Source organism: Symphalangus syndactylus, chromosome X (assembly GCF_028878055.3).
Source record: "Symphalangus syndactylus isolate Jambi chromosome X, NHGRI_mSymSyn1-v2.1_pri, whole genome shotgun sequence".
Taxonomy (NCBI): Eukaryota; Metazoa; Chordata; class Mammalia; order Primates; family Hylobatidae; genus Symphalangus; species Symphalangus syndactylus.
In genome coordinates, this window is record NC_072447.2 from 165,543,444 (window position 1) to 165,560,000 (window position 16,557).

Consider the following 16,557-nt stretch of genomic DNA (forward strand, 5'->3'; position numbering starts at 1 on the left):
GGCCCAGGGGACCGGCACTCAGCATAACAAGGACCTGCACTGGCACCAGTCTCTGGGTTCCCTCAATTTTTATTGATTATTATTTTCATTATCTTGGCAAGAGGAATGTGGTAGGAGAACAGGGTGATAATAAGAAGAAGCTCAGCAAAAAAAATGTGAGCAAAAGAAGCTATGTCATAATTAAGTTCAAGGGGAAGTACTATGCCTGAATGTGCACGTAGGCCAGATTTGTTTGTCTCCAACCAAACATCTCAGTGGAGTAAAGAATAACAAGGCAGCATTGCTGCCAACATGTCTCGCCTCCCGCCATAGGGCCGTTTTCCTCCTATCTCAGAATTGAACAATGTACAATCGGGTTTTATAACGAGATATTAAGTTCCCAGGGCAGACAGGAAACAGTGGTCTTCCTCCATTTCAACTGCAAGAGGCTTTCCTCTTTTACTAATCCACCTCAGCACAGACCTTTTATGGGTGTGGGGCTGGGGGATGGTCAGGTCTTTCTCATCCAATGAGGCCATATTTCAGACAATCACATGGGGAGAAACCTTGGACAATATCCAGCTTTCCAGGGTAGAGGTCCTTGTGGCTTTTCACAGTGCATTGTGCCCCTGGTTTATTGACACTAGAGAATGGCAATGACTTTTACCAAGCATACTGCTTGTAAACATTTTGTTAGCAAGGCACATCCTGCACAGCCCTAGATCCCTTAAACCTTGATTCCAAACAACACATGTTTTTGTGAGCTCAAAGTTGGGGCTAAGTGGCTGGGGCAAAGTGACAAATTAACAGCATCTCAGCAAAGCAATTTTTCAAGGTACAGGTCAAATGGAGTTTCTTATGTCTTCCCTTTCTACATAGACACAGTAAAGTCTGATCTCTCTTTCCTTTCCCTACATATCCCCCTTTTCTTTTTGACAAAACCGCCATGGTCATCATGGTCCGTTCTCGCTGGTCACTGTCTCTCCGGAGCTGCTGGGTACACCTGTAGACTAGCAATAGAGAGGACAGACATACAAGGATTAATATAAAATTTGCAATAGTGGAACTTCCAATGGCTTTAACCCAAGTGGCAGGGTTAAGATTTGTGAGGCTATCAACAGCTTTTACCTCAGTTTCTGGCACCAGATTTAGCTGGGCTTTTGATGCCTCAAAAATTTGTTCTTTTAATTTTGAAATATCTAAAGTAAGATTATCTTCTCTTCCTTGTAAATGGCATCTAACCATGTCCCAATGATGTTCAGATTCATTATAAGCTCGAGATGTCATACTAAAATCTGGAGTATTCCAGTCACACTGTAACTGAAAAAGATATTCCGAGCTCATGAGCCTATCTCCCATCCAAATCACAGTTTGTCTAAGATGATTAATTTGGTTTGCCAATTTTTTATCTATTTGGGTCTGAGAATTCCACAATTTTGAGGAATTCTTTTGCCAATTATTCACATATTCTGCAGTTTGAACAGAGGAGTGTAAAGCAATTCCAGCAGTCACAGCAGTTGCTGTGACTGCAATAAGACCAATAATCACTGCAATCAAAGTAAAAATGAATCTTTTGGATCTAGTTAGAACTCCTTTTAATACTTCTGTTAAAATATAGATGGATGAGGAAGCCTCCCACAGTCGGTACATGGACACAGGGATCCCCATGCCCTCTCTTGCCCTCACTAGCAGAATACGATGCTGCCAATCCAAAGTTGAATCAATGAAAGTAAACAATCTACAGTTTTCACAGGTTATAGTTTGGGAATCTGGTTTAAGATCTATGATTCCTACAAATAGCATATAAGGGGGTTTTACACACCACATTTCCATGGATAGAGTGATTCTAACCTTCTATGAACCTGGTCCAGGCTTTCAGTTAAATCACGATCATAGGCCAGATTAATGGGCCAGATGGATGGGACCTGTGAACACGATTGAGTCTGGCCCATACAATTATGATATAATTGGCCTCGAGGGGCCCAGTCTATAATAGTTCCGAATTCATTGTTTTGTAGTACCACTGCAGTATCAGCCACACATTCTTCCCAAACTAAGACTTCTGGGCTTTTTGATTCTTTGGGGATTTCCTTGGGACCAGGCTTCCCCTTAGGCCTACATTGTAATGATCTTTGATAAGAAGGGTCCTGTAAATTGTTTATCTGTGGCCTGAGTGACATTCCACTTACCATGTGATAAGTAAATCTACTAATGGCACTGACAGTAGGTACTTCTACCAACCAATTTTGGGTTGCAGGCATTAAGCATTCTGGTGCTTTCCCCAGGCAAATAGGAAGATAATGATACCCAATGGAAATGTTTATCATCATTCCTTCTTCTTCAGGTTGGGCAAGGCCACCGTCATCTGTGGGGCCTGGTACCCATGCACTATTATTAACATATACTTCAATAGAATTATCCATCCAAGTGGCTGCGTGAATTGAGGGTGGGAAACGCACATAGGCCCAGTAGGTATAATTAGCTGCAGCTGCTCCTGCAGACATAGGGAGACTTACCACCATTGATACAATCATTAAAGCTGCAAGCAGCATATTCTCTGGAGTTTGTGTTACCCTTGTGTTCTTCAGGCTTTTTTCAGCTAACTGTGTCAGCTTCTTTAGCTGGGCCCAGGACAGCAACTCTGCTTTCTTTGTGGATGGCAACTTCATCTTTTCTTCTGATATCACCATTTTGTTCACCTGGTGAGTTGATGGTGCTCGAGTGGGGTTTTCCGTCTCCACGGAGGCATTTTTCCTTGCATCTCTGATGGGTTCATTGTAGAACTTCAAATGTCTAGTGGGTATCCAAACAGGAAGCTGATTTTCTCCTGGTGAAACACAAGCAAAACCTCTCCCCATGTTATCACCTTACCTATTTCCCATGTATTATTTTTGACCTTTTCACCAAATCAGTTTTTCCTCATGTGGGCTGCTCTTTCTACCAGTAAAATGTTGCTCTGCAGAAGTAGTGGTCTGATTTCTATATACGTTTAAAAACTTTAAAGTATAGAGTGCTAGATTAAGTTGTATCTGGGGAGTGTTATACTCCTTACTCTCTTTTTCCTTTTTTTGTTTAACCCATTGAGCTTTGAGTGTTCTATTATTTCTTTCAATTATGGCCTGTCCTTGGGAATTATAAGGGATTCCTCTTGTATGTGTAATTTTCCACTGATTTAAGAATTTTTGAAATGCTTTGCTAGAGTATCCTGGCCCATTATCTGTTTTACTTTTTTCTGGAACTCCCATGACAGCAAAAGAAGATAATAAACGTCTTTTAACATGGGAAGTACTTTCTCCTGTCTAGCACGTTGCCCATATGAAATGTGAATAAGTATCAACTGTCACATGGACAAATGACAATTTTCCAAATGAAGGTACATGTGTGACATCCATTTGCCCTAATGCATTAGGACATAAACCTCTGGGATTAACTCCTGCCTCCTGAGTGGCCAAGTGTAGGACTTGACACTCAGTACAATGTTGTACAATATTTTTTGCCTCTTTCCATGTGATATCAAATTTATTTTTTAATTCCGTTGCATTTACATGAGTCAGGGCATGACGTTCTTGTGCTTCCATGAAGGCAGATGATACTAGCAAGTCAGCTTGTTCATTTGCGTTCGTTAAAGGCCCTGGTAAATTAGTATGTGCTCAAGCATGAGTAATATAAAATGGGAAATTTCTTTTTCTTACAGTTTGTTGTAACAAATTAAACAGCTGATTCAACTGATCATCCATACTGTATTTGATTAGGGCTGTCTCAACATCCTTTGTAGACTGTACTACATGTGCAGAATCTGAAACAATGTTAATAGGCTGATTAAAACCTTGTAACACTGAAATGACAGCAGCCAATTCTGCTCTTTGAGCTGAGTGATATTGAGTTTCAATGACTCATTCTTTTTGCCTGGTGTAAGCCACTTTTCCCTTTCTGGAACCATCAGTAAACACCATCAGAGCATTTTCTAAAGGTTTCTGTCTGTTAATTTTCGGTAAAATCCAAATAGTCAATTTTAAAAACTGGAAGATTTTTGTTCTTGGGTAATGATTATCAATAATTCCCACAAAATCAGCAAGACCAATCTGCCATGCGCCAGAATTGATAAAGGCTTATCTAACCTCTTCATTGTTTAAAGGAACAATGATTTTATCTGGGTCACTTCCACACAATTTTACTATTTGTAGTCTTGCCTGACAAATTAATGTAGCCATTTGATCTAAGTACAATGTAATAGTCTTAACTGTACTGTGAGGAAGGAATGACCACTCCACAAGATCTGTATTTTGAACAATGATGCCTGTTGGAGAATGTGTAGTAGCAAAAATCAAAAGTTGGCGTGGGGATAAGTGATCTATTCTATTTGCTTGTGCTGACTGAAATTTTTCTTCAACTAATTCAATTTCTTTAGCTGCCTCTGGAGTTAATGTTCTTTTACTATTCAAGTCCGGGTCCCCTCTCAAGATAGAGAACAAATTTGACATGGCATAAGTAGGGATTCCTAGAGTTGGCTGAATCCAATTAATATCTCCTAGCAATTTTTGAAAGTCATTTAATGTTCTTAACGTGTCTTTTCTTATTTCTATGTTTTGTGGTTTAACTTTTCTTTCCTCTACCTGCATTCCCAAATAACGAAAAGGAGTAGAGGTCTGAATCTTATCAGATGCTATTGTTAGGCCTGCGTTTGAAACCTCTGTCTGCAGAAATGTGTAACAATTAGTCTATTGTTTCTGCAGCACACAAAATATCATCAACATAATGAATAACAGTCTGAAAACTTGTCTCTAACTGGTTGAAGAACTTGAGCTACAAAAGTCTGACAAATAGTTAGGCAATTAAGCATTCCCTGAGGTAACACTTTCCACTGAAATCTGGTGGCTTGTTCTTTATTACTTATGGCTGGCATAGTAAAAGCCAATTTTTCAAAATCCGGTTTTGCCAGAGGAATGGTAAAAAAGCAATCCTTCAGATCAATTATAATTAGAGGGGATCATGGCTGGAGAAGGCAACACGAGTTGGAGAGACCCCATAGTTTGAATTACCGCATTAACCGCTCTTAGGTCAGTTAGCATGAGCCATCTGCCTGATATTTTCTGAATTACAAACACAGAAGAATTCTAAAGACAGAAAATGGGTGAAACATGTCCTTTTTAAAATAGCTTTTTAACTATTTTATGTAGCACCCCGAACTTTTCCTTAGGGAGCGGCCACTGTTTGACCTATACAGGAAGCTGCAGGGTGAGTCTGAATTCCTCCTTCACCATAGTGAACGGTAGGTTGGACAATAATGAGTGCCTGGAGCCAAGTCGCAGCGAGCCTAGTTTCACACTACCTCCCCCAGCACTTACTCGGCTGAGGAGGAGGTGGCCATCGTGGTTTTAGCCCCAATGGCCCCAATGGTTCTGGACTTTTTCCTTTTAATTTTAATGTTTCAGGATATATTGCCTCCTGTCATTGATTGTAGTCAACATTTTGCATTGACCGAGCCATTACTGGCTCTGCTACCTATTTACAATGTGAAGTTTCCGTTCCTTTCCTGGATTTTTCCCCGCCTCTTCTTCACAATCTATTACACAGCTTTCAGGGGCATCAAAGACTGAAACGCTATCTTCTTCTATTTGAAACGGTTCTAAAGTTGCTTTAACAATGGCCCAATCATTCCATATTGTAAGTGGGATGATTTTACCTTCCCTATTTGCTTGTTGTAATTCTTTGCCAATTTTTTCCCAATCTTTTAAATCTAAAGTTCCTTGTTCTGGAAACCATGGGCAGAATCGTTCTATTGTTTGGAATAGTGTAATTAGATTTTCTGTAGAAGCTTTAATTCCCCCTTTTCTTAAGAGAATTTTAATGAAGATGAGATAAGAGACATATTTACTTTCAGTTTGCCCCATTGTTACCCTGGGTTCCTCTGAGCGCACAAGTTTACTGCAAGGCTGACGGTGGATGCACTCAGGAATCTCTCATCCACTGTCCTCAATGCTCACATTCTTAGCATATCTTCACCCTAGACAAAGGCACCCACATTGGGTTGCAGATGAAGGGGTGGCCTGCTCCTCCACACCTGTGGGTATATCTCATCAGGTGGGATGAGAGACTGAGAAAAAAATAAGATACAAAGTATGGAGAAAGAAAAGTGGGCCCAGGGGACTGGTGCTCAGCATACCAAGGACCTGCACCTGCACCAGTCTCTGAGTTCCCTCAGTTTTTATTATTTTCATTATCTTAGCAAGAGGAATGCGGTAGGAGAGCAGGGTGATAGTAAGGAGGTCAGCAAAAAAACATGTGAGCAAAAGAATCTATGTCATAATTAAGTTCAAGGGGAAGTACTATGCCTGGATGTGCACGTAGGCCAGATTTGTGTTTCTCTCCACCCAAACATCTCAGTGGAGTAAAGAATAACAAGGCAGCATTGCTGCCAACATGTCTCGCCTCCCGCCATAGGGAGGTTTTCCTCCTATCTCAGAATTGAACAAATGTACAATCGGGTTTTATACTGAGACATTCAGTTCCCAGGGACAGGCAGGAGACAGTGGCCTTCCTCCATCTCAACTGCAAGAGGCTTTCCTCTTTTACTAATCCACCTCAGCACAGACCCTTTATGGGTGTCGGGCTGGGGGATGGTCAGGTCTTTCTCATCCAATGAGGCCATATTTCAGACAATCACATGGGGAGAAACCTTGGACAATATCCAGCTTTCCAGGGCAGAGGTCCTTGTGGCTTTTCACAGTGCATTGTGCTCCTGGTTTATTGACACTAGAGAATGGCAATGACTTTTACCAAGCATACTGCTTGTAAACATTTTGTTAGCAAGGCACATCCTGCACAGCCCTAGATCCCTTAAACCTTGATTCCATACAACACATGTTTTTGTGAGCTCAAAGTTGGGGCTAAGTGGCTGGGGCAAAGTGACAAATTAACAGCATCTCAGCAAAGCAATTGTTCAAGGTACAGGTCAAAATGGAATTTCTTATGTCTTCCCTTTCTACATAGACACAGTAAAGTCTGATCTCTCTTTCTTTTCCTACAACGTTGATGTCTCCACCTCTGATCTACTGTCACATGAATCATTCTAGCCTTCTCGCCTTGCTAATTTGTAAACTCCCACTTCACCAGTGAGAGGCCTGATTCCTACCATCTGCAGGTTATGTAAGTCATTGTTTTATTCCAGATACAGATGCTGTGGTTTTACAATGGTTAACAATTGCTTCTGTTGGAAAGAACTTTATAAAATGGAATCCAATGATGAAGTATAGTTCATTTGCTTTCAGCCTACAGATTCTATTCATTTTCAAAGTGATTTAGGTCAACACCATTTTCCCTACATCTTCAGTGAGTTTTCACCTATTTTTTTGTCTTAGTCTATTTTGTGCTTCGGTAACAGAATACCTGAGGCTGGGTAATTTATAAGTAAAAAAGGTTCATTTGGCTTACAATACTGGTGGCTGGAATGTCTGAGATTGGGCAGTTGCATCTAGTGGGGCCTCAGTCTTTTTCATCTTATGGTGGAGAGTGGAAGGGGAGCAAGGGGTGCACTAGAGATCACATAGCAAAAGTGAAAGCAAGAGGGAAGCAAAGGAAGCCAGACTCCTTTTAACTAGCTACTCCTGCAGAAATTAATCGATTCCTGTGAGAGCAGAACTCACTTACCCCTGTGGGAGGGCATTAATCTGTTCATGAGGGATCCGTCACTATGACCCAAACACCTTCAACCAGGCCCCACCGCCTCACACTGCCATATTGGGGGTCAAATTTCAACATGAGTTTTTGTGGGGACAAACCACATCCAACCCATAGTAATTTGTAGCATAGTTAAATTCTTTTTCACATAATGTATTCTATCCTGGGATAATTTTATTTAATTTGAATAGAGTTTGCTTTAACCATTTGGATGTAAAATTCTGCATATTTCAACAAATGCATTGTGGTAGGTATCCCATTATTAAAGTATCATATGGAATGCTTCAACCCCCCACCCCATGGAGCCAATGGCTTCCCATCTGTGTAGTTTGCCTTCTCCAGTGTCTCATTAAATGGGGTCACACTGTGTGTGTCCTCCTCAGACTTTCTTCTTCCACTTAGCAATGTGCATGCGAGATTCACTCATGTCTTTGTGTGAGTTGATAGCTTGTTCCTTTCTATGGCTAAATAGTATTCTAGTGCATGAATGTACCACAATTTGGTTATGCATTTTAGGGAGCAAAACCTTCCTCTTCTAACGTTGTTCCAGGATTAGAGGCCTTCAAATTAACTGACAATAGATACATTGGTAGGAGAGACAATACTTGGCTTCTTGTTCCCCAAGTATCATTGTGGGAAAAAATTCATCAGATGACAGGATCTAGTTTACAAAGAGGTAAAAATAGCCCAGAAACAAGAAACAAGACTAGAATCTGATAACCCACAATGGCTATAGTTTTCCTTTAAAAAAATTTTTTTGAGACAGGGTCTGGCTCTGTCACCCAGGCTGGAGTGCAAAGGTGCAATGTCAGCTCACTGCAACCACTACCTCCTGGGTGCAAATGATCTTCCCTCCTCAGCCTCCTGATTAGCTGAGACTACAGGCACATGCCATCATGCCCAACTAATTTTTGTATTTTTGGTAGAGACAGGGTTCACCACGTTGCCCAGGATGGTCTTGAACTTCTGGCCTCCCAAAGTGCTGGAATTATAGGCATGTGCCACCATGCCCGGTCATGTTACAGTTTTCCATTGAAACATAAAATTTCTGTCTGTAGTAACCACCATTTTTGATCATAATCAAAGTAAGACTATTCTTGTTTTAAAAATAAGTCTAGTTTTGTTCTATTTTGCTTGATTATTTACGTAATTGCAGCAAGAACAGGCTACGACCATATAGGTGCTTTCAAGTTTCTTCGTTGGAAGTTTTCATACAGAATCTCAGATTTGACTTTTAAAGACCTTATTCGGGCTAAAAGCCAAGCTAAGAACATACTATCAAATTTCAGCTGCAGTCCTTATAGCTTTGTGTGAATTCCTCTGTTCTCTTTTTTTTTTTTGAGACAGAGTCTTGCTCTTTCGCCCAGGCTGGAGTGCAGTGGCGTGATCTCGGCTCACTGCAAGCTCCGCCTCCCAGGTTCACGCCATTCTCCTGCCTCAGCCTCCCAAGTAGCTGGAACTACAGGCGCCCGCCACCATGCCTGGCTAATTTTTTTGTATTTTTATTAGAGACAGGGTTTCACCATGTTAGCTAGGATGGTCTCGATCTCCTGACGTTGCGATCCATCCGCCTGGGCCTCCCAAAGTGCTAGGATTACAGGTGTGCAAACAGGAAAGGAAGTAGAATTGTTCCATATTGGTGGAACACAGAGTCAGCAGAGGTTCGAGAAGGGAGAATTTAGTCAATTGAGAAGTTCCCATGAAAGGAGCAAGATTAAGATCACACAGAGACACCTTGAAACAAAAAGCCAGGAATAACTTCCAACCCAAGAGGAGAACAGAGAGGCCTCAAAACCAGAGCTAAGATAAGAAACTTATAGCCCAAGAGTTACCTTCCAGACAAAGAAGCCTGAGATTCCAACCCAGCTTCAGAGAGTACTCACTCAAAATTTTAGTGAAACTGTAGGCTTTTTAATGAGTTAGCCATGCATGCAAAAGGCATTCCCTAAGGTGGCAGAGAAGATGGAGCCCCCATATCCAAATATAGCCAACGAGAAAGAAAGACCCCTGTTGCCAGAGCCAGTGGGCAAAGGCAACAGAAAAGGAGACAAGGGTCCTAATGGGATGAGATCCTTTCAGATTTAGGCTTATACAAACTCCTGAGAACTGGCAGGTTGACAGCCATAAATGGGGTACCAACATTTCTACTCATTGGATTACAAGTTCTCAGGCATCCAAAATGATTAACAAAACGACAATTTCTAGGGCTTCTGTGGGAGAGTATGGAAAGGTCTTTTTGAACCTTTTAATGCTGTCAATGGAAGAATGATGAGGTTCATAAATTTGGAAAGAAGACATTTCTTCATTTTTATGTTTTTTTTTTTGAGACAGAGTTTCACTCTTGTTGCCCAGGCTGGAGTGCAATGGCATGATCTTGGTTCACTGCAATCTCCACCTCCTGGGTTCAAGCAATTCTCCTGCCTCAGCCTCCTGATTAGCTGGGATTACAGATGCCCACCACCACACCTGGCTAATTTTTTTGTATTTTTAGTAGAGATAGGTTTTCATCATGTTGGCCAGGCTCCTCTGAACCTCCTGACCCCAGGTGATCCACTCGCCTCAGCCTCCCAAAGTGCTGGGATTACAGGCATGAGCCACCACACCCAATGAGAGATTTATTTCCTATAAAGAGTTGCGGCCTGCAGGTTGTCCTTCTGACAGGCTGGGAAGCATAGCCTCCAGCTAGAAGCCAGAAACAGATGCTTCAAGGAGGAGGTAAAGGAAATAGTAATTTATGCTGAGTGGAATGGCTAAATACATTTCTTTAATAAGCTCTAGGAGGAGTCATGAATATTTATGGAAGGAGAAATGCATGCATGCGCAATTGAGTTTCTTGCTTCTTCATGGGTCCCATGTACAAAAAATGGCAGTGTTAGCATGATCCCAGGGTGGAGTTTTCAGCCGTCTGACATTAAAAAGTGAAGCAGAGAACATGAAAACTCGCTCTGTGCCTCCTCTATATGCTGGCCAGAACCTCTCCCTCATGGGTGGTCTCTTATCAGGCAAGAAAAGAGAGGTTAATATCAGTGGTGGAGCCTTTGAAGGGGCTGGTTTCTGTTAAATCCTTAAGGAAGAAAGTCTCATCATGGTTAGCAAAGGAGGGGGTATGACGATGTGTATCTGGCCCCCATCATCCCATGCTAGCAAAGCTGAGAACTCAGTTTTGAAAGTTACTCTGGGGTCCCCTCAGCCAAGAGTGGATCTGTTCAGACAGTTGGGAGGGTAGAATTTCATTTTCATTTATCAGTGCTAATGGGAAAGAGTACACTGTCTCCACGGCAGCTGAATTTGCAGGAAACTCCTTTGAAGGGGTTAATGGCAGTTGTATTTTTCTAGGAGCTCTGCTTTAATTGGATAAAGTAAGTTCTGGTAAGATTTCTTCCTTTATCTTCAGTATCTCGAATGTTTTCATTTAAATAATCTTTATAACAGCTTTTGATGTCTGAGTGGATTCCCACACAGTCATTTATTGTAAGACTTTCTGATTCCTTTTTTTTCCTTTGGTCATTATGAATAGGGCTTCTGTAAATAATTGCATGGTAGCTTTTGTTTGGAAATAACATCAAAGTAATTGTCAAAATACCTAGGAATGTGATTTTTGGATTGTAAGGTGAGACCTGTTTAGCTTTAGAAAAAACTGCCCAACTTGTAATGGGGAGTAAAAAAATTTTCTATGTTTTTGGAATTCTTAGATGGGACCCTCTGTAAAAACTGACAGGTTCAAATGAGAAAAACAGAAAAGTTTAAAAACATGTATACCTTATGGATACATGGGAGATACTCAGGGAAAAAATGAGTAAATCTCCAACAGCTGGCTTTCAATTCAAGCATAAATACTATCTTCAACTTAAAGAAAGAAGATTTGAGGTGCAGTAGTGGGGAGTTAACCAGCAAAAGCACGGGAGACAAGGGTAAGGTTTGTTATACAGACTTAAGTCCATGCATTCTCCATTGATAAGACTCTTTAGTGATTTAGTTATCCTTCTCTTCTTGGTGTCAAGAGAGGTAGCTTTTAAATGGGGATTTCCTTGATAGATGTAAATTTTCCTTACAGAAGTGTAACTTCTACTTTGTTTTCAGAACTTCTTTTATTAGAATTTTTTTTCAAAATAATCAGCTTGGAATAATTCTTAAGCCAAAGGGACATATATTGGGGTGGCATTTTCTGGTTTCCTACCATTATATTTTGGGGTGGCATATTTTGGTCTTATACACTGTATTCCACCAGCAATGAAAAGAGTTCTGTTTTTCCTCCAGCAATTTGTCATTTTTTAAAGAGTTTAGCAGTTCTAAGAGATATAGACCAGCTGTGCTATCTTATTGTGGTTTTCAGTTCTCTAGTTTGTTGAGCACCTTTTTGTATGTTTACTTGCCATCTGTACATCTTATTTGGTGAGGTGTCTGTTCAGATCTGTGTGCATTTTTAATTGGGCTGTTTAACTTATTGTTTAGTTTTAACAATTTTTTTTATGTATTTTGATTACAAATTCTCAGATCTGTCTTTTGCAAATATTTTCTTCAATATTTGGCTTGTCTTTTTGTTCTCTTAACAAGGTCTCTTCCAGAGTATAAACTTTAAATATTAAGAAATCCACATTGTCATTTCTTCTGTGTATATCAACCTTTTGTGTCATTTGTTAAAATTCATTACCAAACCCAAAGGCACATAGCTTTTCTTCTATAGTTTCTTCTAGAAATTCTATAGTTTTGTATTTTTAGTGTAAGGATGACTTTGAGTGATTACTTGTGTAAGTTGTAAATTTGTAATCTACATGCATATCATTTCTTATGGTTTCCAACTAATCATTTCCTCACTATTTTGGGGAAAGACACAGGATAGTGGGTTCTGTTAGAGTAGACAGATAACTAGACATGAACAGGAGAGGGAGCTCGTGGAAAAGGGAATGTCTGGGAAGGCGCACCAGGAGGGACCACCAAAAATTCACATATTAGTAGCATCTCTAGTGCCGGAGTGGATGGGCATTTGTCAATTGTGGGTAGGAGGGAGAAGAGGTACCTATGCAGAAAGAAACACCCTAGAACTCCTCATAACATGCCCCAGTCATCGTTCACTCTGCAATAAAAATGTCAGAATATTGTTAGCTACATGCTCATAAGAAGGCCAAAGGGAACATTCTTAAGAGAAACCTGGCACCAAAAATACAGATTAGGGCAGAGATGGACATTCAAAAGAGATAGGCAGGCACAGTAGGTACAAACATCACCGCTGTCAGCCTGCCTGGGATGGTGGAAAGGAGGCTGGTGCCAGAGTAGATTCGGATTCATCACCACACGTACCTCAACCAACAGTGAGGAGGTCCCACACGCCTAAGTGGGGCAAATGAGGGACCCAAGGCAGTAGCAGGAAAACCAAAGAAAACAGGCAGAGACTTGAGACAGGCAGGAATGTGAAGAAGTCCAAAATAAAATTCCCTGCACTGGACTCTTAGGCTGTTTTCATGCACAGTCAGCCCAGTCCTCCTCATTTTTCTACAATAAGCTCTTCAGACTGTATTTCTTTTCAATGAAGTTGTCTGCCATCTTTGTACTGCCTCTTGGTGAAAATCTTTCTTCCAAGTTAGACAAGAACTGGGACATCAGCTCTCCCCAGTAATAGCTCCATTTCAGTTTGAATTTACAGAACTGATGGGGCTTAATAACTAGCGCTCCAAGTTTAAGTGGTGCGGGAGGTGGCCAGTAGTGGACCCCAGCTGTCACACCGGGAGCAACAGGGCCCTGCATAGTCCCCATCTGCCTGCAGGTGGCATACTGCCACGACACTGCCAGCAAGAGGGCCTGGCAGTGTTCCCAGCAGCCAGCAGGGGTATATGACTACACTGTGAGCAAGAGGGCCCTGCAGTGTCCTTAGCTGCCCGCAGGTGGCGCACGGGCACCACAACATGAGCAAGAGGACCCTGCAGTGCCCTGGTTGCCAGAAGGGGGCGTGCTGCCTCTACACTGAGCAAGAGGATCCTGTAGTGCCCCCAGCGTCCAGAAGGCGTGCCCCCACTACACTGCAAGCAAGAGGGCCCAGCAGTGTCCCCAGCTGCCAGCAGGGGAGCCAGCCGCCACTACACTTGGAGCAAGAGGGCCCGGCAGTGTCCACAGGTGCCAGCAGCTGAGCATGTTTCCACTACACTGTGAGCAAGAGGGCCCTGTAACGTCCCTAGCTGCCAGTAGGCGGCGTGCCGCCACTATACTGTGAGCAAAAGGGCCCTGCGTGCCCTGGCGCCACCAGGAGGCGCTAGCCACCACTGTAAGCAAGAGGGCGCTGCAATTGCCCTAGGCGCCAGCAGGAGGCGCAGTGGCACAGCACCGTGAACAAGCAGGTCCTGTAGTGCCCGGCTTTTCAGATTACTGAGGTTCCACCTATTTGCACTATGCCCCTGGCGACCTGCGTCTCTGTGCCTGCATCGCGTCCACCACGGCCCCCCGCCCGGCGGCGGGCGAATGTGGACGTGTGCGCCTGCACCACGCCACCCAACCCTCGGCCCGGCGGTGTGCATCTCTGCGCCTGCGCTGCACCCGCCCCGCCGGCGACCCGCCTTTGTGAGTCTCCGCACTGTGCCGCGCCTCTCTGCGCCTACGCCGCGCCCCCTGGCGGACGGACGGCTCGCCGCGCGTCTCTCCCCCTGCGCCGCGCCCCTGGCGGAGCCGCGGAGTGCCGCGCCTCACTGCGCCTGCGCGGTCCCGCCTCCCCTCTCTGCGCCTGCGCGGCCCGCCGCGCCTCTCTGCGACTGCTCGGTCCCGCCGCGCCTCTCTGCGCCTGCGCGGGCGCAGTGCGCCTCTCTGGGCCTGCGCGGGCGCGGTGCGCCTCTCTGGGCCTGCGCGGGCGCGGTGCGCCTCTCTGCGCCTGCGCGGGAGCGGTGCGCCTCTCTGCGCCTGCGCGAGTCCGCCGCCCGTCTGCGTATGCGCGAGCCCGCCGCCCCTCTCTGCGCATGCGCTTGCCCGCCGCCCGTCTCTGCGCATGCGCGGGCCCGCCAATCCTCTCTGCGCCTGCGCGGGCCCGCAGCACTTCCCTGCGCCTGCGCGGGCCCGCCGCCCATCTGCGTATGCCGGGACCCGCCGCTCCTCTCTGCGCCTGCGCGGGCGCGGTGCGCCTCTCTGCGCCTGCGCGGATCCTCCGCCCCTGTCTGCGCATGCGCGGGCCCGCCGCCCCTCTCTGCGCATGCGCGGGCCCGCCGCCCGTCTCTGCGCCTGCGCGGGCCCGCCACTCGTCTCTGCGCCTGCGCGGGCCCGCAGCGCGTCTCTGCGCCTACGCGGGCCCTCCGCCCCTGTCTGCGCATGAGCGGGAACGCCGCCCCTCTCTGCGCCTGCTCGGGCGCGTTGCGGCTCTCTGGGCCTGCGCGGGCGCGGTGCGCCTCTGCGCCTGCGCGGGCCCGCCGCGCCTCTCAGCCCCTGCCCGAGGACGGTGCGCCTCTCTTCGTCTCTCTGCGCCTGCGCGGGCCCGCCGCTCCTCTCTGCGCCTGCGCGGGCGCGGTGCGCCTCTCTGGTCCAGGGCGAGCGTGGTGCCCCTTTCTGCGCCTGCGCGGGCCCGCCGCCCCTGTCTGCGCATGGGCGGGCCCGCCGCGCATCTCTGGGCCTGCGCGGGCCCGCCACTCGTCTCTGCGCGTACCCGCAGCGCCTCTCTGCGCCGGCGGGAGCCCGGCGCCCGTCTCTGCGCATGCGCGGGCCCGCCGCTTCTCTTTGTGCCTGCGCAGCCCTGCAGCATCTCTCTGCGCCTGCGCCGGCCCGCCGCCAGTCTCTGCGCCTCCGCGTCCCCGCCGCTGCTCTCAGCGCCTGCGCGGGCTCGCAGTGCCTCTCTGCGCCTGCGCGCGCCCGCAGCGCCGCTCTGTCCCGGCGCGGGCGGGTTGCGCCTCTCTGCGCCGGCGCGGGCGCGGCGCACCTCTCTGGGCCTGCGCGATGCGCCTCCCTGCGCCTGCGCAGGCCCGCCGCGCCTCTCAGCCCCTGCGCGAGGACGGTGCGCCTCTCTTCGTCTCTCTGCGCCTGGGTGGGCCCGCCGCTCCTCTATGCGCCTGCGCGGACGCCGTGCGCCTCTCAGCACCTGCGCGGGACCGCCGCCCGTCTGCGCATGCGCGCGCCCGCCGCCGCTCTCTGCGCATGCGCGGGACCGCCGCGCCTCTCTGCGCCTACTCGGTCCCTCCGCGCCTCTCGGCGCCTGCGCGGGTCCGCCGCCCCTGTCTGCGTATGCCTGTGCCCGCCGCCCCTCTCTGCGCCTGCGCGTGCCCGCCACCCCTGTCTGCGCCTGCGCGGGTCCTCCGCCCCTGTCTGCGTATGCGCGGGCTCCCCGCCCCTCTGCGCATGCGCGGGCCGGCCGCTGGTCTCTGCGCTTGCGCGGTCCCGCCAGTCCTCTCTGCGCCTGCGCGGGCCCGCAGCGCGTCTCTGCGCCTGGCCGGGGCCTCCGCCCCTGTCCGCGCATGAGCGGGAACGCCGCCACTCTCTGCGCCTGCGCGGTGCGCCTCTCTCCGCCTGCGCAGGCCTCCCGCCCCTCTCACCCGTTGCGGGAGGACGGTGCGCTTCTCTTCATCTCCCTGCGCCGGCGCAGGCCCGCCCCTCCTCTCTGCGCCTGCGCGTGCGCGGTGCGCCTCTCTGGGCCTGCGCGGGCGCGGTGCGCCTCTCTGCGCCCGCGCGTGCCCGCCGCCCCTGTCTGCGCATGGGCGGACCCGCAGGGCGTCTCTGTGCCTACGCGAGCCTGCCGCCGCTGTCTGCGCATGTGCGGGCCCGCCGCCCCTCTCTGCGCCTGCGCGGTGCGCCTCTCTGCGCCTGCGCAGGGCCGCCGCGCCTCTCAGCGCCTGCGCGAGGACGGTGCGCCTCTCTTCGTCTCTCTGCGCCTGCGTGGGCCCGCCGCTCCTCTCTGCGCCTGCGCGGGGCCGCAGCGCCTCTGTGCGCCAGCGCGGTCCC

The 16,557-nt window shown here is 47.5% G+C and overlaps 1 protein-coding gene across 1 annotated transcript; it reads right to left on the bottom strand.

Annotated features, from left to right (window-relative positions):
* Positions 1-876: 876 nt before the first annotated feature.
* On the bottom strand, positions 877-2,753 carry LOC134736034 (endogenous retrovirus group K member 7 Env polyprotein-like; the record flags this gene model as incomplete). Its single annotated transcript, XM_063635096.1, is given in 3 exon segments — positions 877-1,802; positions 1,805-2,413; positions 2,705-2,753. Coding segments are annotated over 2 exon segments (1,524 nt in total), but the record flags the coding sequence as incomplete, so codon positions are not given.
* Positions 2,754-16,557: the final 13,804 nt, after the last annotated feature.